Genomic DNA, 20966 nt, shown 5'->3' on the forward strand with positions numbered 1-20966 from the left:
CCCCAGCAAGGGACAGTGAGAGGGTACTCGGAAGTATTATCTGTTTCATGAACTTAGCTTGCATCCTCGACGAAATTATGGGCGGCTTGCCTTCATTGCAAGTCTTTTCGTTGGACGTTGAATACGGTTTTAAGGTTGGCAAGTCGAGGCTAGAAGAGAGATTACCGATTGATTATACGTTATATATCGCAATGTCTATCACTTCTAATAGAATTGAAGGCCGCTGATGTGATACATTATTGAAAACTAACTTCCGTTGCAGGACTTGATATCGAATTTTATGCCTGAATGAGGGTGACCGGAGTGTTGCTCTCCGACACATGTTTCCGAGTTAGGAAAACCGCAGCACCAAGCATGCTAGCAACTGGATTCAACCTGAAATGCACCTCGCAGCAAACTTTACACATCACACCACTCGGACACGGAAGTTTGTGAAGATAAAATACGAAATAGAATGAGGGCTGACGTTATTGACTGGAAGCTCATGTGACCGCAGGTCTTCATTCAGGCTGAAAACCCATCCTTGGTCGCTGCAGAACGTAATTCATTAGGAGAAAGCGAAATATGAAAATGAATTAAAAGAGTGACTAAAGTTGGAGAAAGACTAAAAGAACAAAACGGTCTGAAAATCCTAAAAGAATCCAAGGGGCTTGAATCGGTGAGGGAGCTGGGCATCGATAGTTGTATCTGAGTGCATGGTATCATGCTGTCCTCCACTACTCACTTGTCTGCCACTATTATGTCCACGATGGCACCTAATCCTTATTCAAGATCTTGTCCAACCACGCAAAAATCACTCGACCAAACTCCTGAGGAGCACCAGTCTGACAGTGATATCCAGCAGTACCATTAAACATGTGAAGTTCAGCACGATCCCCCAAAGCTTCTGCAACTGGCTTAGACTGTCCAGACTGAAGTGTTTCGAATTCTCCATCGGCAATCCAAACTGGCATCTGGATACGGTCTGTGATGCCGCCTCGCAGATTATAACTCTTGGCCAACTGGAAGAATTCGTAAGGGGATTTGGTTTTGAAGCACCAGAGACCCTGCAGGATGCCCCATTTGGTAGTGGTAGGGATATCTGGATCGTCGTGGATTTTGCTCATGGCCTTGTCGAATGCTTCCTTATCACCTGACTCGAGAAGCTTGCGAAGCTCTGGGGTTAAATGAGCGGCGTATCCAGTGTATGCGTCCCAAATACCACCGTTCAACATCAGGGCAGTTAGTCGAGGTTCGAATGCAGCTGCACGAGCGGCGAGATAGCCCCCGAAAGAGTGTCCATATAGAACCAGCTTCTTGGGATCAACGAAGGAAGACTTTTGAGAGAGCAGATAGTCGACGACGGGAGTAACTACTCGTTCCCAGTCCGGAATGAATCCGACACCTTGTTCTCGGCGAACAGTTGGCTGACCTGGACCTTCAAAAGAGAAGATATTATATCCACGAGCAAGAGCTGGAGCGACAACGGTCGAGTACAGATCTTCCTGGGCAGCATCAAAACCCTGGGTAAGCATGAGAGTAGGGAGTCGCTTCGTCTGGTTATTCTGGAGAGGCTGAGAAAACCAAATCCCAGAGACGTTGAAATCACCAGCAGGAATCTCAACTCTCTCAGCTGGAACAGGCAAAGCAGCAATAGCTTTATCAAAAGCAGCACGCTGCTCATCCCAATAATCGTTGATGCGAGGATCATCCCAATTAGCACGATTGTAAGCATCAGCACGGCGGAAATAGTTCGACACAGAGAACCAAGTTGCCCTGACATTGATAGGATCGTATGCAACCTTGGGGTCAAGAGCTTGGGTCTTGGTGTTGTTTGCAAGATCGAACCATGCTTTAATATAGCTTTCAAAATCGCCTGGGATGATCTTTTTGGCGGCGCTCAGAACGGGATTGACGTCTGCGCCGTCGTTGGCCATTTGACCAAGTCCGGTGAGGATGTCAAAGTTGAAGCTGTCATCTTCGCTGAGGAAAAGAATGGGGTTGTCCTTGGCCCTTACGGCTCCTGCGTTGAGAAGAGCTAGAATCGTGCAGAGAGAAGAGAAATAAGATGTCTTCATGATTAAAACAAATTATAGACTTGTTATCGAGAAATTGATGATTGTGGTGATGAACTTGAGCCTTTCGAGGACGGTCCTTGGCCTTTATATGTGTCTCGCATCAGCTTGTCGCTAGCTTTCACCTTGGTAATTGAACCCATGATTACGATCGCCTGGAGAACCATTTCTGAACTCATGATGAGTAAAGTCTCGATAAAGGAATATGAAGCGATGAAAGGTGACGGAAATAATTTGGACTCCGTCAGCAGTATCCACTTTATGCCGCTCTCGCAAAGTCTAGCCCTATTAAGTAACGATCGTCAGACACAGCCGCCGGGACGACGTATGAGGCTCTCGCGTATTGCTCATGTCAGCATTCCACTAAATACGACAAAATTAAGCATAAGAACCATGTCCTCCCTGTGATCACCATCACCTCCTGCAAACATCGCAAAACTCTACTCTCTTCAGTTCGTTAACTATTCCACCACGTCATGGTCAATCGAGGGGCCTCGCAAGGCTGCGTCACATGCAGACACCGCCGCGTCAAGTGCGATGAAAGAAAGCCTTGGTGCAAGGCCTGTCTTCGTCTTGGCATTGAGTGCACGGGTTATGAGAAGCGTGGGCTGAGGTTTAGGGATGAGACTGTTCGATATGGAGCGAATTCAGCCGCTGTAACGCGCATCAGCAAACGTGCGAAACAGCCATCACTTGAGAGGACGATCATTCGGTTACCATCAGATCACCCGCAAGATCTTGCTGTACCATTCTTTCTGACATATGTTACCGATGTTGGTCGAAGTTTGGAATCAACGCGGGGTTTCTTGGAGTTTGTCCGTCCTGCTCTGGCTTCGGAACGACATGATTCAGCTTTGAACACGGCAGTGACAGCTACGTCAATCAAAATCTGGTCCATGATCGACAAAATTCCATCTTCGAGCCCTCTTCCTTATCAGCTACTGGTGAAGGCTCTGAAGCGGCTTCACCAAGCAACCGAGGAGCCCATAGAGAGAGGTCGCGATGAGACCGTGCTAGCGGCCCTTGTGCTTCAGATGCACGACACCTTGTCAGCTGTGTCAGGACAAACCAGAGCTCATGGTGCCCATCGTGAGGGAGCTTTGACCTTGTTATTACAGCGCGAAAACTGTTTCAAGAACTCCAAGTACTATGCTCACCTTGTTGGCAACCTGCTCCACTCTAGGGTATCTGTTTCTGTGAGGAACAGAATACGATTACCGACGAAGGACCTTGAGTGGATTGAGACTGAGGTTGCTCCGATCTTGCCGAGTAATCCGAGTTCCGCTCTTGACATGATTGGAGTATCTATTGCAGATCTCCAACACACGTTCCACGACATGTCACCTGCAACAGTCCTCTCTTCTCCTGACACTAAGCTACGGCAACATATCTGCAATTTGGATACTCAGCTACGGACCTGGCTGAAACGGATACCAGATAGTTGGTATCCACGACGGATGAAAAGCGGCATCGATTTCGATCCATCAGTTCCTTCATATCGTGGCGCTTGCGACATATACCCAAGCATACAAGTTGCGAATATCTGGAATGCCTGGCGTATCTACTGTCTCATTCTCGAGGATATCAAGGACCAACTTACCAAGTCCTCAGCACTATCTGCGGTTCAGCATTTCGATGACGAGAACAGCATTTCGGACTATGCCATGTTCTGGACTTCCAATGAACGCAGAGTCCAAGAGCTTGTTGATTCTATGTGTCTCAGCATTCCATTCTATCTAGGCAACTGCAACTACCCCACTGATATACTCTCAACGGGAAGCTCCGATATCATATACCCAAGTCATCACGATTTACCTGTCGATGATGAAGGATATATGAGATTCAAAGCAAGCGATCAGTACGTTTCTAAACTCGATCACTCGCGACATGTGACACTTCACGGTCAGGTCCATGCAATAAGCGTTTTATCCTACGTTATCAATATTTCCATGAATAGTCTTCGGAACCGGCCAAGTTTTCTGAGAGAGGAGCAGAAAGAATGGATAGCAAGTCAATTTATTCGATCCATCTACTCGATGAGGCCCATCTTTGGTGGTGTATCGGAAAGGAGAGCCCATCAAGGGACCGTTGACCTTGATCATAGCTTGCAAGCGGTGGATACAGTATCAATAGCTAAAACTTTCGCAATCAAGGTACAAAAAGAGCTATGGACTATAAGCATTTTGTAATGGATGAATAATATCACCCCAAAAGATAATAACATCGTCCCATGAGAACGAAAACTTGGTATTTGGACATACCCATGAGCGTGTTGCCGTAGTTGACAGACTACCATACACGCCAAACCATACTAGGAGGCCCGACCATTGTAGCCGTAGAAAGCCCTATACGAGAGGTCACATTTCATAGCAGAGATCCGATTTCGTCCAGCCGTCGGATCGCTGTTGGGTGTCATGTGTCCATAAGTCGTCTGCCTGTTCATGCGGTTTGTCTTGCCAACGCACGTAGATGTAGTTTGCTACAGTCTATAGTGTTGTCTTGATGGGATGGCGGTGAAGAGGGCACATGACTCCTAAAAACTGTTCAATTGGCTCTTTGGAACTATGTTTGTTCCCTCTTTTCGTTGATGGCTCCGCTACATCATCATGGCATGGTGGTCTTGCTCGTTGGTGGCGGAAGATCAAATGCACCAATGCATCTTTCTTGATCTGTAAATCGAGCACTGAACAATCTCATCGCCCTGATCTAAAGTTGAGGCCTCATGAGATGTATGGAAGATTAAGGCAACCACTTCAGAAACGATACCCGAAAAGCGGGTTTCCCGAGGACTGATCATCGAGTCACTTGCCATCTCACCCATTGCCGACCATCTCCTGAGGAATGTATTCAGTTTTTGTAATATCTATAACCAAGTTCATATGCCTGCTCACTCTGAAGACTGTAGCGATGATATCCTAGCTCTAACAAAAACCTCGTTCCCTCACAATGAAAGTTGCAAAGATTGACGGCGGTACCTCAGGTCTTGTCACCCTGAAATACCTAACGCGCGCACACCTCAATCTTGACTGCTAACCAATCGAAGCTCGTCTCTTTGAGCTGGAGGAAATAATTGGTGGCGCCTTTGCAAATCGGGCCTATGAAGATGCAGAGGCTAGTAAAGGCCAGCCAACCATTTTATTACAACAGCTAACATAAACCCCCAGCTTGTTTCATCGAAGCATCTTACAACATTTTCAGACTTCCGAAGCAGTTTGCAAAACGATTTCCTCTGTGCTATAGAGTATGTCCGATATCTGCATGACGACTGCTCGCACTTCAATCTGTGGCCGAGTATCACACTTGGAGCAGAGATTCGCGATGTGAACGGCGATGGTACTAAAGGGTACGTTGTTGAGTATACTAAAAGCGGAGAGAAACTTCGATGGGAATGCGACGCAGTTGCAGTTTGCTTGGGTCTTCACAGAGAACCCAATATGCCCGCTATTACTGGGCTTGAGTACGGCCCGCATGGGATGCATTCATCAGACCATTCGTCCTGATGTAGTAATTCTGTGCACTGGCTACAAGCAGACACTCCCATTTCGAAACAAAGACGATAAAAAGCCCCCATATTCACATGTGAGAGGTATCTGGAAACAAGACGAACCGAAATGGGGTTCATTGTCTTTGTCAGACCATCACTAGGCGCTATACCCCCTTTGGCAGAGATGCAAGCCCAATCATGTGTATTAAACCTCCTTACGCCACACAAACTCAAACACCTAAGCCCGAGGATGAGGCTCATTACAGGCTACACTGCAGGCCCGATGCTAGGGTAACATATGGCGTTGATCACGAAAGTTATGCATATCAGCTGACCTTGGATATGAACTCTGCACCTGGCATCACTGACATATTGAATTTGATGCGTAGGAGTGGAATTCGAGATGCCTATCGTCTTTTGGTTCTTTGGGCTTTTGGTGCGCACTTTAATGCCAAGTTTTGACTCGTTGGGCCATGGGCTTGGGAACATGCTCAAGACCTTCTTGTGTCTGGTGAGTTTTGGCAGACCATGACACGGAGGCCAATAATATTCGGTAAGCTACCACCTCCTGATTTTCATACGTCACTAATTATCAAGGCCATTTCCTTTTTTCGATTTTGCCGATGGCTATTTTCGATCCCCTCAGCCTCGTGTTCTGGATTTTTCATTCCATATATGCTTGTTTAGTTGATATGATATGATGTTTTGATCAAACACGGTCCTCTCACTCAAAACTCAACAAGGTCACCTCATTTAATTCACTCCTGCAAATGATCAGTCAATTGAAAATATTTCAGCCGTTATTCCCGTTAACGTGCAATTCGTCTGACACTCCGTGCCGAGATCCGATTTGACAACCCAATACGGAGTCTAAGATAAGTAAGCCATTCTTAGCTCATAACCATCAAGGTTCACGAGTATTTAAATCACGACAGGCCTATCTACAAATTGCTCTATTCCTCCGAGAAACACGGCAAAACGGCAAGTGGCCGGCAATATCGGCCGGCTACGAGAGCCCTTTTGTTTGAGAGGTTGCGCATTTGAAAAGTTTAATTGTGAGACAGGATAAGCCATATAAACCTCGATTCCTCTGGGCAGAATGCAGCATTTCGCATATCGGTTATTTATTGATTAAGCTTCCTTGAATCGATTATCTTTACTTTCTTATACCTTGTTGAGTCGCAATGTCAGGACCTACGAACTTTGACCCTGAGAGGGTTAACCTCACTGAGTTCCAGTCTATCACTGATCAAGGTCTCATCACCTGCTTTCTGACAACCGCTGGAAATCAATACGATGGCCCACTTGGTATCAGAATCGGGTCGATATTCGTCATTCTCGTCGTCTCCACCGCAGTCACTTTCTTCCCCGTCGTCGCAACACGAATCCCACGTCTGAGAATCCCGCTCTACGTCTACCTCTTTGCACGATACTTCGGCTCCGGTGTCATCATCGCAACTGCTTTTGTTCACCTACTCGATCCTGCCTATTCAGAGATCGGACCAGCGTCTTGTGTTGGCATGACTGGCGGTTGGTCTACATACTCTTGGCCACCTGCTATTGCCCTCTCAGCAGCGATGTTCACGTTTCTATTCGACTTTCTTGCCGATTATTATGTTCAATCTCGCTATGGGCTTCAGCATAATGATTCTGGGGTTGAGGATACTATTACTACTTCCGGGGCAGATGGCCATCAGCATCATTCTGACGACGGTTCGAACTCGAATAGGCTGGTGATCAATGGCCAGCACGATGCAGAGGCGGCTACGTCAGAGAAGCATCGTGGTGGCTATGCAGACTTCAAGGAGCTTCAACACCTTGATGGCGATTCTGAAGAAACCAAGCTTGCATTCAAGACACAAATCGCGGCCTTCCTCATTCTCGAATTCGGTGTTCTGTTTCACAGCGTCTTCATCGGTCTGAACCTGGGTGTCGCAGATACATCCGACTTCGACACCTTGTTCCCAGTCCTTGTCTTCCACCAGTCCTTCGAAGGCCTCGGTATTGGAGCCAGACTTAGTGCCATTCCCTTCCCAAACCGACTTCGCAGTATGCCATGGCTTCTCTGTCTCGCTTACGGTTTAACAACACCTATCGCCATTGCCATTGGTCTCGGTATTCGAAAGACGTATGACAACTCATCGTACACTGCAAACCTGGTCAATGGTGTTTTTGACTCTATTTCTGCTGGAATTCTTATTTATACTGGTTTTGTGGAGATGATTGCTAGAGATTTCCTCTTCAATCGTGAGAGGACTAATGACAAGGTTCGCCTAGGATTTATGATCATCTGCCTTTTCCTAGGTGCTGGAATCATGGCTCTGGTTGGCAAGTGGGCTTAGTGTTCCGCCAATATTGGTTTTATTCAAAGGGAATGAAAATCTAGAATGGATGTCTCATGTATTTTAGAATCTCTGTTTAATCCACCTCGATAAGTACTTTCAAAGCGTTATGCTTCGATGCTTCGCCAAATGTCTTGTAAGCATTTTCCACATCGCTCAGCTTGAAATCTAAGTTGGAACTCGTCAGTATTGATATATAGGACTTCAGCCGGAGAACTTACGATGAGTAATTAGTTGCGAGGGCTGCAGTTTGCCAGATTGCACTAGCTTGAGCAACATGGGGGTAGTAACAGTATCCACCAGCTGCGTAGTGATCGCTGATAGACGTGCATTAGTGTCATGTCAAACGGTAGATCAGAGAGCCAAGCCACTTACAGATGTTCTTGATCCATAGGTCCTGAAGATGAAGATCCACTTTGGTGCCGTGAACGCCAACGTTTGCCAACACGCCTCCAACTGCGATGAGCTTTTGACAAAGCTCAAAAGTAGCAGGAATACCAACAGCCTCAATGACGGTATCGCAACCTTTCCCATCTGTCAGTTTCATCACCTGAGACACAGCATCTTCGCCGCTGACGACTGAATCAGTGGCGCCGAGTTTCTTGGCAACGTCCAGTCTTGCATTGTCGGTATCAATGGCTATGATCTTGGAAGGCGAGTATAACTGGGCAGTGATAATAGCAGCCAAGCCGACCGGTCCAGCGCCAACAACAACGACAGTCCCTCCAGGTTGGACTTTGCCACTGAGAACACCAACTTCAAGACCTGTTGGGAAGATGTCGCTGACCATCACCAAAGCCGCCTCATCTGCCCCATCGGGAATAGGGTGGAGACTCGAGTCGGCATGGGGAATGCGGACATATTCAGCTTGAGTTCCATCGATTGTGTTACCGAGAATCCAGCCACCAGAGGTACAATGGCTATACATCCCCCTCCGGCAGTATTCACAGGTCGCGCAGCTTGAGATGCAAGAGATGAGGACTCTATCGCCCTCTTTGAATCGTGCGACAGATGGGCCTGCGGAATGGACGATCCCAACGCCTTCGTGGCCTAGAATTCTTCCTGGCTCACAGGTAGCGACATCGCCTTTTCGGATGTGCAGATCGGTTCCGCAGATGGTGGTCTTGGTGACTTTGATGATCGCATCTGTTGGTGAAGAGATCTTGGGGACAGGACGATCCTGGAGGGTAACAGAGTTATTACCGCCGTAGACGAGGGCCTTCATTTTTAATATTTGAGTACAGAGCTGGAGCGATGGGGTTTCTAGTTGTCAATTGACAGTTTTTAGAAGAAACATGAGATCTCCCTGGCATTATTATATCACTTCTGTCGGCAGTGGTCTGACCTGGCAGGTGATGTCAGCATCACATCAGGCAATTGATCAGGCCGCTGTGAACGTGCGGGGTAGCGGCCGCAAAAGTCCGGGGTAACGGGCGCGGAACCGCACAACGCATGAACATCTTCAGTTTCACCAATAACGATCAATCGCTAGAGATTCAATGCCTCGTGGAAGTAACCGTAGCAATGAATTTCAGCCCCAGGGGTAAGTGTCTTGTGAGCTAGCAGGCATTAACCAATCGGATGACTTCAAAGCGGAAAGTCCCAGTAGGTGAATCACCTATTTTATCGAATCATAGCTTCATGATTCTCATGAGACATACTTAGGAGCAGATATTGCATACCAGATGCAAGCCGCGTTTCAGGGATTGTATACGAATATGTCGGCAGATGAAAATACCGCCCACATGAACAGGGTCTATCCGTATGTATCTTCCTCAAAATTGTCTCGAGAATACCGGGTTTCAGCTGATCTATTTTTCTCCAATTCCGAAACTCCTCCTCAAACTAATCTGGTTATTCCCAAGCGACAAAATGACCTTCTCTGCGTTTTATTCCAGTGTATATTGTCCTTATAGTAATGGTCATACTACTCTTTTCGTCCATAACTATAATTATCACCAAACCAGTTGACTCTGACAGATATTTCCACTGGTAAAGCAGTTATAGCAAAACGGCATCCTAAGTAGTTTTAAGCTATAAATATAGCAAAATCAAATAATTTAATATATTAATACTATAAGGAAAATAAATAATACAATTTAAATAATATATTATTTAAAAAGTTGAAAGGTTTTAGTATTATAATTAATAATCTTTATTTTTATAAAAAATAAATACTCTAAATAATATATATATTTTTAAACTTTAAATTATTTTACTTTTATAATATAGAAGTATTTAATTTATTTTAATGAAAATATAATTAACTTGTCAGTAATTTAATCAAATTAACTATTAATATTTCTCCATATCACAAAGGCGCCATAACCGTAGGCTCTTCCTAACACAACAGTCCAGCTATCTATAAACAGTAAGGTTACAGTTGTGCATCGCGCCGAAGATGATTAGACATTCTTTTGTCTAAATCCAACCTTTTCTTTATCAACCGCCGTTACAGTGCCCAACGTACATGCCATCAACCGTTCTAATCTGCACATTGCCGCCCAATCGTAGTCACATCATATGTGTAGCCAATAGCGTTCCGTTATTCCCACACCACCTCTGCTGCACAGTATCAGCATATATACCAATCGAATTGTATTTTGCGTTTTCAAGCTGAGGCGCCCAATGCAAGGCATATTTTTGTCCGAAAGGCTTACCATAAGGCAGTCTACGAGGCAGTTTGTTCCGGCTACAACATCAATTAGCTGTCTCTGTATGCCTCAGCCGAGAGTAACATAAAAGTAGTTATGTGCTGCTACATGCGGTCCTTCTGAGCTACCTCCAGACAACCCTACCCCCCCAATACAATCACCCCAGTTTGTTTCTCTCGAGCCACATCATGGAGCCTCTGGGTGCCGTAGCTGCAGTTTTGCAGTTAACCGGAGTCGTGATGCAAGGTTTGAAAACAGTCAACGATGTATATCAGGGATTTAAAAACCAAGATCAGACATTGAAAGAATTGTACGAGGAAATTCAACAAATGCGATTACATCTCATATCGTTCGAGAACATCGTTCTAAAAGCATCGAACTCGGGAGTACCATTACCTGATGGAATGAGCCTTGATGATGTCAGAGCTACTCTAAGCAATGCAAAAAAAACGTTACAGATCCTTCGGTATATCTTTGACTACATCAAGAATACAGCTGAGCGTGGTGGCGGCAGAATAAAGGCTCGGCTACGCGTGGGCTTGGCTTGGGAGAAGAGTGCTCCTACTATAGAACACCTCCGGAAACGGATGTCGACATTTGCAACAATGATGCAAACCCCGACGATCCTTTTGGGAATGTGAGCTTTTTCGATCAATTTCTGTGACTAGTTTCAGCTATGTCACTTGAGCCTTGAAATGAAAGGAGCTGATCAAAGTAGAGAACTCAATGAGTACAGGATGAATTCGTACAAGGATCAGGGCGAGGTCCTCACAGACCACGTCCTGAACCTCGAAGACAGGATCGATGAACTGCGTCGCGATGCTGAGGATATACAGATACGACCAAACGATTTCAACCTACCATGGGTGGATGGACAGCAAGCGATGACAACAATGCAAGACAGCAAAGAGCTGGCTTGTTTAGCTGGTAAAGTGCTCTCGAGTGCAACGACTGTTGGAAAGTCTCTCGATAGCGAACCCGAATTAAACAGTCGGAAACAAAATCGAGACACCCGCTACCAAGATCATGATGGGCACCAAGGATCTCCTAATTCAAATTCTCATTCATCAAGTGTATACAACTCAGTGTTGAAAGCGACTGCTACCATGTCTCTCATTGGGGTGCCATTGTCTTCGAGGCAGAAAGACAATATTTTCAATTGGCGGGACAATGTTATCGCAGAAGAAAGCGATGCAGGAAACCCCTCTGTCTTGAACTCTGGAAGCACGAAAGGTCACAGGCAGATCCTGACTGCCCAACCGTCAGGTCCCTGTAATGAACCAAATACGGTGTCAGAAGCAGCCGCACATCTCATTACTTTGGACCTTGAGGACCTTTGCTCCAGAGTCGCAGTGGTCTTCATGAAAAGAATGGGTAACAACAAAGCCCTTCAGTGGATACGGGACATGAGGCAGCAGCTTCTGCAAAGTGGCCACCTGGATATAGCAAAGTCTTCCGCGAATAAAGATGCTCGGCTTGTTCTCCAGGCCATATTTCGCACAAATCCGGAATCTACTAACAAGCCAAATTCAAATCCATTTGTTTCGTCTCCATCGCTCATGGACGTCCGTTTCAACGAAGGAAAAAAGCTCTATGAGCGCGGGAACCTTATCACAGCTGCTCCGCTTTTGATTCTCTTCGCCCGTGATCAGAGAAGTAGAAATGAAATATCTGGGGCCTACAAGGGCATATCACATGCCTGTCGACCCGAGACGGATCGAAGCCTTCTTTGTGGAAAGCTCCTGTGTCAGATGGATCCTTTCTCCTACTACGGTCCTAGGAGTCTTGTTTGCTCTCGATGCAAAGGAAAGTCAGCATGGCCATACTTGCCCATGCTATTTGCTCACCTGGCTCTACACAAATATTCTCGTGGAGCAATTCGATTGCCAAGAGGCTTCCAACATCATGCAGAGCTTGCTATTTCGGAATGCTATTCGGTGTTAGGTCACCTGGCAGAGGATAAGCTAGGCACGTTGGCTGTCGCCTCGGCAGTCATGCAATTTATGCGAGAAAGGAACGCAACATTTTGTATCAACAACGCGCCACTAGGACTTGACATGACTTGGGCAGGATCCCTTCCTTACTTCATGTCACAGCAGGAATTAATGCTTGATCTAGCCAAGACATGCCCCAAAAGGTCAGCGGATGTAGGAGAGAAGTTACTAAAGCAACATTATCGCAGGATCGACTTCTTCCACGAACTCGATGATAGGACAGATCCACCGGCACTCTACGAACGTATCCATGAGATGCTTATCAAAAACGGAGGCAAGCTTTGGCGACGACAGGAAGACCTACCACGCAACAACACACAAACCCGGTTTCCTGTACTTGAGCTACTCGTGACCTCAACCCCTCGTCTGCAATGGGGAGTTTTTGGTGCAGCCGATGAAATAGAATATCTTATGGAAAGGATTCTTAGCGAAGACTCATCGTTTGGCTGGGATTTAGATGAGCTCTCATGCCTAATCCGAATGGCAATTCTTGCTGGTAATCCTATGGCGGTTTCGATTCTGATATGGAGCCAAAGAGAGAGCGTCAAGCCAATAGACTGGCCGAGGCTGTTTGAGCGCTGTATAACTAATATCGAAGAATACTGGCCCGATATTCACCTTTTGAGACTCGATACTGCTTGTTGGAGAGCATTGAGTACCATGATTGAGTGTTTACCTATCAGCTCAGTGCCTAAGGCCGCTATCTTGGTGTTACATCCAAGCACACATCCTTTGATTATATTTCATTTGTCTCTTCGGTTAGAATCTCATATCAAACAACAGAGGATCATGATACTGCACATGTTGCGTTGTTATCTTAGGGCATTGTCTCGGCATCAAACCAAGGGCTACAGAAATGCTTTCGCCCGTACACGAAAGACTTTAGCTATTGTCCTCAATAGAGAGGGAAGAAGGAGGAAGAAAACAGTGGTAAAAAGAAGGCCCAAGTGTTAAGTCAAGGATTGGCAGCTTTCTATACGAAAGAATGAGATCTATTCATCTTAGTTTCTCCCCGCATGGATCAACTACTGTCAGCCGAGATTCCCCCGGCGCAGGAACATTGAAACCTGATCAACATATGCCCCAAGTAACAAGCATAGAATATAGTTATGACGCTTCTGTAGGAAGAAATATTGTATTTACCATTGCCATACGACAGATGAATTGGACTCCCCGGGACAATTGGAAGCCGAATCGGTTATCCATAGGGTGGTCAATTCGGTTTGGGGTCCAAGTCTTTGTAGCACTACATATAGCATTGCTGAATTCGAATTTGCAACAATCGAGGCGAGATAAACATCTAAAAAAAATACGTATAATCACTATATCAGCCTAAAGGTCGTAGGTTCGCCATCAAATATTTCATCAACCCACTCTCTTGCCCCATCCCTACTGGCATCCTCCCATATTCCACCTGAGGTGTCAGACGCACTGCTAGCCGGACTAGATACCCAACCACCACTACCCCATGAGCGACGCCACTTTGAGATGCTATGCCCGTGGACATACCCGACTCTTCGAAATTGCTGACCAGTTGGATCGGTTCGGTCGACACTGAGTAATAGGCCAAATGGTCCTCCATCATCTGCCTCAAATACCAAGAAATACAGGGATATTTTGTTAAACTTCGGTAGATCCCCCGCGCAATCCCATTCCACTCTTAGCTCGTCATCCGGACCCAAGGACACATTGTCACTGTAAGGATCGTCGAGTTCCACTTTGACGAGATGGCCCCGGATAACAAGGACCGGAGCTTGCTCCTCGCTGGTTATAATGTCCAAGATCTGCAAATTCGAGTCAATAGGTGTGACCCTGTCTGTGTAATAAATTGGCCCAGTGACAGATCCCCACGACCATGTTGGAGCACCCCCATCCTTGATTCTTCGATTATTACCATCAGCTGCATTTCTATACCACAAAAGGTCGGCCTTTATGGTTTTTCGCCAAAGTCCAGAAATGTATTCGTCATTACTTCTGAGCCTTTGGGTAGCGTTAGCCAGGCCTTGGATGGCAGGCAGTCGATCAGTCGCAAAGGTGAGGTCTAGCTCCGTATATGCCGGGACGATTTCAGATCTCCAATTCGCCTCAGCCAAGGAAGCATCGGGATCTTGAGGATGAAGGAAATGCTTCATGACGCTTGTGGTGCGAAGGGTCCTCAGAGACGTCGCTGAGCATTCGCACTCGCAGACAGATCTGCATTCCCAAGCCATCTCGTTCTGCGAAAAGTGGAGGGTCCGCGGTGACAGTAACCGTTCCTGAAACACCCAACCTCGCGTTGATAGCTTGCTTTGACCTGAACCACTTCTTCTACTATTCCATGTATGATACGGGAGTTGCTGGGCTAGGAACCCACGCTCTCGGATATGTACGACCCCTGAGCCGGACTGGTCATTATTGCATGGCACAACGAACCTTTGTGGAGCCTTTCGTGACGGTGGCGACAAAAAGCCAGAAATGCTGTCCGGCGCAGCATCGGCAAATATGGTCACATAGGCGTTGGCATATACTTGAGCCATTCGCGAGGCCTCACGTTCCCAGTCCGCTGGAGAATCCTGGATAATACATAAGGAGTCTATCCATATGTACGGTATCTCCAGCGCTCGAGCCACTCTTAGAGCATCTTCAAAAGTTTGTGGAAGATCGGTAGGGAGCGAAATAGTGTATGCTTCTAGATTAGATAAAGTGGTCATTGTCGGCGTGCTTCCTCCCCAGCAGTGGCTCAGAGCTGCATAGTGTGCTTGCTGGTTTGGCTCAGTAACCGCAAGCCTGGGCGATGCTGTGTCATTTCCAACCGATATAACCCGTGTTGGTAGCGTTGAAATGGTGGTCTTGGTACAGTTCGCATGTTTTCCTTGGGCGTGGCCACATGCGTTGAGCCACTCGCGCGCCAATGACACACAGCTTGGGGATAACCCGTATTCTGGTATATGGTAACCCTGGCCGATCAAGTCCCAGGGCAAAGACACGTCATCTGCATTCTGTCAGATATCGTGATTTTCAGGCAGGGACTTACATAACCTACCATCAGTTGTGTATAGCTGAAAAGTCTTTTCACTGATCGCATGTGCAACGGGATCAGGATAAAGGTGGACAACCATAGGCCCCGGGTGTTTTGGCGGTTTGCTTTCGACGAGTATTGATTCATATAGCACCTCTGGCATAGCTGTTTCTTCTTTCACAGTTGTGCTAATCGCCTCCCATAAGAGAGCACAAGTGTAACATGGAGTAGCATTGGCTGACTCCTTGAGGTCGCTCATAGGTATAGTCAAGCCTCTAATTGTTGTGTCATATTCCAGGACTAGTGAATGACACACTGGACATGGAGGTCCTGTTGGCTGGCATGGCGTGGTTTCCAACGGCTTTGTTAACGCGGAAGACATTATGCGGCTTTGGAGTGGCTGGTATATCGGCTGTCATGAGGGTACGTTGGAGGCGCACGGGGGAGTATCATATACACCAGACTTTGCGCCTCTTGTTCAAGCGATCTTAGCCATATGAGTAATCTGTCTATAGTCCTGGAACATCACTCAAAGTGGTCAGCATAGTTTGAGGGGCGGGGTAATCAGCCAACCCATCGTTTAGGAAGGCGGTCGAGAATGGCAGCAGGATACAAGACTTGTTAAATTCCATCGCAACACTGGGGCAATAGCGCTCACAAAATAATAGACGGGAGAGGAGCTCTACTATAGGTAGTCCAGATGGGAACACAAATATGACATGACGCCATTTCCCAAGGTGAATTATACTCAATTCCTGGACACATTGTGAGCTACATAGCTGAGCGTAAACTCTACAATGAACATGGATGGGATCTGGGGCTAGAACGTGGTACAACGTCAGTGACGATTAATAATAGATGTGATGAGAGGCTATGGAAGGGCGGTGTATTTTATTAGCGGTTGTTTCTAAAAGGGCTAAGGAGGAGAGCCTAGATTACTTTAAAATTATATCTAATATAATATGCCGGTTTCTAGTTAATAGTGCTAATAATTAAGATATTATGCTAATATAATTTATTATTTAGCTTTATAATTATAATAAGGCAGCTAGTGGTTAGCAGGTAATGCCAGGTTTAGTTAGTTGGGATAATAAGGATATTATTTATAAAGGCATCTTTATTAATATAGTCGGGGTCTAGTCTATACTGCAGGTGTGACGGTTGTGGTTTCCAAGGGATAAACTAGTCCATTCCAGGTTTATGTTGGCAGATAACGTAGGGCGTGATGCTGAGCGATTTGAAGTGTTACGTCGCTTTATGATTAAGTAATACGTGTTAGGCTTATTGATGTAAAGAAGTCTTATTGATAGCTAGTGAGCTAAGTTCTATGAAAGTGCTAATAAATGCGTTTTATATATTAAAGTGATTATATAAGGAATAATAAGTCCTAGGGATGGGCCGTTCCTGGAGCGCTGCGTTCTAACATTCGTCGTTCCAACATAATAGAACGCCTATCTACCGGTTATTATTCCGATATGACGCCCTTTATGCTAATAAAGTCTGATTCGCAGGCACGGATCTTGTTTGGCGAAGAGACCAATGACAACTGGCATGCAAGCGGAAGAAGCTCTCCAGCATGCAGTACATCCATACGCCGCACATGGCTTGTAGTAGGGTGATAAAATTGCAATCATATCATGATATTAACTATTATTATACCAGAACTTACTGAAGTAGGTTAGTTGTGACAGCCATGGCCTCAGCCTCACGGTTGTATTACCTTTTAAGGAAAGCTAAATGAGCTTCGCCTCATTTCTACAAAGTTCAACAACGTAATCGTGTGGTAAAGTAAACAAGGGTAGTGAGCACAGCCACTTTTATAGGTTACTTAAGGCTCGTTAACACTGATTCTCAAATGATCCACTACATCAAATACAACGCCCACTCTCCAAACTGCCATCATTCCACCTCACAATGAACGAACTCGCAAACAAATTGCTTTACTATACATCCTCTTCAACGAGCAGCACTCAACCTAGCCCAACACATCATTTCATACTCCGCCAGAGCTCGCAAGACTCAGACACAACCAATGTCTCCCCTATCGACCAACCCCAAGACGGCCTTGCAGCATACACGATTCAGACAAGCAAGAAAACAATCATCCTATACCGAGGCGAACCGAATCCGCAACAAGTTGTCGGAGAATGCAAAGCCGCTTTTATGGGCTTATCTATGAACTTGTCCCTACGCGGCTCGCAGTTCTTCATCCGAAATAGCACCACCGGTACCAAGTTCATCGTTGAACATCCAAGTTATGGCCGTCTGGTATGGAAGGGTGACTCTTTGTTAGGGTCTGGGTTGTCCTTATACAAGGCGTCTGGTGAAAAAGTTGCTACAATCAAGTCCGGTGGCATTTTGAACTATCGTGAGAAGCAACTCCTTCTGTTTGTACCTTGCGATGTATACTATGTAGAAATGGTATTATTAACAGCTATTGCGGCGATGAAGCTAGACAAGCGGGCAGATGATATCGCTTTCAAACTTTTAAGCGATTCATAGATAGAAGAGAACCAGATATCTATATATAGTTGGATTTCTATACTAATAAGCATATAGAATCGTCCCATTCACTAATCACTGTGCCTTGGTCCAGGGTTTGTGGCAGTAATAGTACTCAAGACCTGTTCAAAATGCTCTGCAGCTGCGTCGCCTTTTACCTAATGCCTGGGTGCGTATTAGGAACAGATCTAATCTGCCTGCCTGCATTCTAATTTGACATGGAAGATGCCATACTATCCTGATTCTCCAGAACAGTGTTGGGGTAGTGGGCTCTGTCGGCGGTGGTACTGTGAGGCGCCATTTGCCTCGGGGTGTCATCAATGCCAGTCGAGAATTGTGAGGCATTGTTTTCTTCCTCACGGGTGTCGTATCTGTAGTCGTCATAGGCCCTGTCAAGGGCGTACTGCTCTACGTCACCCGAGTCCCGCTTCGCGATGCTTGGAGCCTTGCTGATCGCGTCGATGCCCATGTCCTTCAGACTTTCATCATTTTCATTGGTGCCACGAGATACATCTGTGGCACGATCATTGGCCAGAGTAGAAAGCTCGTTGGCGGTTTGCTTTCCGTTGTGAGCCAAGTTCTTAACGCGCTGCTGCACACCTCCACCGGTCTCACGCGCTTTAGAAGTTAGCTCCGTTGCCTTGGCTTTGCTATCTCCAGCAAGTGTGTTTCCTTTCTCACTGGCTGCGCTGGCCAGCTCGTTACCACGCGCCGTTGCATCCTGGACTATAGAATGTCCCTGGGGCGAGTTAATGAGGGGAGCGATGTAGAGCGAGCTCAAGCCCAGCACGGCTAGCGAAAACGGAGATGCAACCTTCATTAGCCAGAACACAGCGGTGAAACCAAGGGAAGCCTGCCTAAATGTTAGTTTGGGGGTTTTGTCTACACCGGTGAGCAGTATTTTGCGTTATAACATACGGCAAAGGTCTTGCCCAGATCTTGTCCAAAGATAACCTTCTGTACTTGGACGACAGCATACTGGATAAAGTCATGAATGTCTCTCAGTGTGGCATTGAGGATCGGCTCTGGGACCGTTTTGTACTCCTTGGGTCGAAGGCGAGAGAGAAAGGTGTTGGGGCCGAATGTCCGGCTGACGAATTCAGAGAGATTACTGATGGGACAGAGTCAATGCGTGTTCATCTTCAGAGTCATATGCAGTCAAAATATTACGTACTTCCACAAACAACGGCTCCAACCTTTACCGTTAATTGGGTAAGAGGTAGGTAGTGCGTTCCAATCAGCATGCTCAGAGCAACGAGGTATGACCCGAGGGTCCGAACTGGATCCTCCCACTACAGACAAATATAAGCAATCATGTTCGTAGTTAGTGAGTGCATACCAAAAACATACATTGATGTACTTGTAGAGGCTATCTTGGTGAGCTATTGGAACGAATTTATTAGAGCGATACTCATCTGCCTTCTTGATGTTATTTTTCATCGTTGTCTTACCTATGAGCTCCTTTAACGGCCCTCTCTCTCCTTCTAGGTTCCGATCGTTTGAGGAAATATTTTCTTCGAGGGTTTGCTGAATTGTGGAAGCCACTAGAAATAGTCAGTATGGGCAATCAGCTTAACAGATGGTACTTTTTATTGATCTGTCAGGCCTTACACTTGGAAAGGTCTTGCTCGGATTGCTGAGCACTGTTGGCCTGGATAGGCATGATCACCACGGCTGGTGCACTGATGATGATATTATTACGGACGAATAACGGTCTGAAAGATTTGGCTAGAGTTGGTTTCTTGGGTTGACCAGTAAACCCATACAATGGTTTGAACTGGCATATATCATTTGGTCTTGAATAAGAAGAGTTATATTCACATGCTTTGGAATATCGACTAAATGAAATGCGTCATGTTCACGTCTGCGGAGGATATCATGATGGCATGGCTTGTGACATCAACCAGCCGTCATAACGTCTTCGCCATTCTTGAGCAAACACTCCGTGAAGCTTGTTCAAGCCCGATATACGCTATTTTTAACTTAATAAAACAGGATTGGATTGCCATGTCGACTTCTGTGGCTTGAGCCTCTTACATAGTTTGTGCCTGCTTCTGGAGTCTACGGAGCTGATCCTCCGTCCTCCTTGTGATGTACTTTGAGTTCCCCAACTCAAAGCTCAATGAGACCGGATAGGGTATTAGTTATATATATCCTCTCACTGCAGCCGGCAGTACTAATACTTACATAAGATAGCCGTAATGTATAATCAAGGTTAAGCTTAAAAAATTACTTACTATATTAGTAAGATAGTATATTGCTTAACCGGTGGGGTTAATGATATGGATTTAATGGCTAACATACACAATAAGCAAGTAGCACAAACAAGCGAGCAGCACGCCCCACTTTTCACCTTCAAGGTAGGTTATTATAAGCTTATAAAAGCTTATTTTAAGCCTAAATTAATTAAGATTTAATATTATCTACATAAGTCTTTAAATAAGCTATATTCATATTACTAGACTTTTAGAGAATTCTCTATATATTATAATCCCAGCGGTTATATCACATGCACCCTATAATTTTCTTTATTTAACCTACTAACCAGGGAAGGACTAATATTTACAGGACTAACAGCATTCTAGGACCATATTATTCTAAGACTAATAGCAACCTTATATTATATTATTCTAGTAAAACTACCTTTAATATATAAAATATATTTATTAGCACTTTTATAAGTTCTAGCTTACTAGCTATTAATAAAACTTCTTTATATTAATTAAGCCTAATATATATTATGTTACGATCCTAGCGGTTACGTCACGTGTACCCCACATTTTTCACCAATCACGCATGATCATTACAGACTAAGAGATTCCATTAGTGACCGCCAAGATCCGGTCACGACAGTCACTTTGAAAACACCAGTGATTCTCGGAATCACATAGTGACCGCGCAGGTCACTCCGTGACCACCTCAAGTATATAGACCACAT

At 45.6% G+C, this 20966-nt stretch overlaps 8 protein-coding genes across 10 annotated transcripts; 4 read left to right on the forward strand and 4 right to left on the reverse strand.

Moving 5' to 3' along the window:
* Positions 1-517: 517 nt before the first annotated feature.
* On the reverse strand, positions 518-2266 carry FOIG_16355 (uncharacterized protein). Its single transcript, XM_031217794.1, has one exon. It carries the CDS (start codon positions 2055-2057, stop codon positions 756-758), a length of 1302 nt encoding a protein of 433 aa, XP_031052506.1. The 5' UTR covers positions 2058-2266; the 3' UTR covers positions 518-755.
* Positions 2267-2439: 173 nt separating this feature from the next.
* FOIG_16356 (uncharacterized protein) lies at positions 2440-4332 on the forward strand. Its single transcript, XM_031217795.1, has one exon. It carries the CDS (start codon positions 2531-2533, stop codon positions 4241-4243), a length of 1713 nt encoding a protein of 570 aa, XP_031052507.1. The 5' UTR covers positions 2440-2530; the 3' UTR covers positions 4244-4332.
* Positions 4333-6440: 2108 nt separating this feature from the next.
* Positions 6441-9255, forward strand: FOIG_16357 (uncharacterized protein). Of its 2 annotated transcripts, XM_031217797.1 has the most exons (3): positions 6441-8416; positions 8469-8534; positions 8679-9255. In XM_031217797.1, exon 1 carries the CDS (start codon positions 6723-6725, stop codon positions 7878-7880), a length of 1158 nt encoding a protein of 385 aa, XP_031052509.1. In that variant the 5' UTR covers positions 6441-6722; the 3' UTR covers positions 7881-8416; positions 8469-8534; positions 8679-9255. The 2 variants fall into 2 exon arrangements, with proteins under 2 accessions (XP_031052509.1, XP_031052508.1); XM_031217796.1 differs by having other exon boundaries at positions 8469-9255.
* FOIG_16358 (alcohol dehydrogenase) lies at positions 6498-9219 on the reverse strand. 2 transcript variants are annotated; one of them, XM_031217798.1, is made up of 3 exons: positions 8256-9219; positions 8102-8197; positions 6498-8048 (listed from the first exon to the last, which is right to left on the reverse strand). In XM_031217798.1, exons 1-3 carry the CDS (start codon positions 9103-9105, stop codon positions 7957-7959), a joined length of 1038 nt encoding a protein of 345 aa, XP_031052510.1. In that variant the 5' UTR covers positions 9106-9219; the 3' UTR covers positions 6498-7956. The 2 variants fall into 2 exon arrangements, with proteins under 2 accessions (XP_031052510.1, XP_031052511.1); XM_031217799.1 differs by having other exon boundaries at positions 6498-8197.
* Positions 9256-10722: 1467 nt separating the features above from the next.
* Positions 10723-13153, forward strand: FOIG_16359 (uncharacterized protein; the record flags this gene model as incomplete). Its single annotated transcript, XM_031217800.1, has 3 exons — positions 10723-11171; positions 11253-13071; positions 13127-13153. 3 exons carry the CDS (start codon positions 10723-10725, stop codon positions 13151-13153), a joined length of 2295 nt encoding a protein of 764 aa, XP_031052512.1.
* Positions 13154-13792: 639 nt separating this feature from the next.
* Positions 13793-16055, reverse strand: FOIG_16360 (uncharacterized protein). Its single transcript, XM_031217801.1, has 2 exons — positions 15551-16055; positions 13793-15499 (listed from the first exon to the last, which is right to left on the reverse strand). Exons 1-2 carry the CDS (start codon positions 15906-15908, stop codon positions 13851-13853), a joined length of 2007 nt encoding a protein of 668 aa, XP_031052513.1. The 5' UTR covers positions 15909-16055; the 3' UTR covers positions 13793-13850.
* A 1331-nt stretch (positions 16056-17386) lies between these two features.
* On the forward strand, positions 17387-18075 carry FOIG_16361 (uncharacterized protein). Its single transcript, XM_031217802.1, has one exon. The coding sequence runs from the start codon at positions 17441-17443 to the stop codon at positions 18026-18028; it is 588 nt and encodes a 195-aa protein (XP_031052514.1). The 5' UTR covers positions 17387-17440; the 3' UTR covers positions 18029-18075.
* A 161-nt stretch (positions 18076-18236) lies between these two features.
* On the reverse strand, positions 18237-19691 carry FOIG_16362 (uncharacterized protein; the record flags this gene model as incomplete). Its single annotated transcript, XM_031217803.1, has 5 exons — positions 18237-18881; positions 18947-19139; positions 19199-19320; positions 19379-19572; positions 19640-19691. 5 exons carry the CDS (start codon positions 19689-19691, stop codon positions 18237-18239), a joined length of 1206 nt encoding a protein of 401 aa, XP_031052515.1.
* Positions 19692-20966: the final 1275 nt, after the last annotated feature.

The sequence above is a fragment of the Fusarium odoratissimum genome (assembly GCF_000260195.1).
Source record: "Fusarium odoratissimum NRRL 54006 unplaced genomic scaffold supercont1.77, whole genome shotgun sequence".
NCBI lineage: Eukaryota > Fungi > Ascomycota > Sordariomycetes > Hypocreales > Nectriaceae > Fusarium > Fusarium odoratissimum.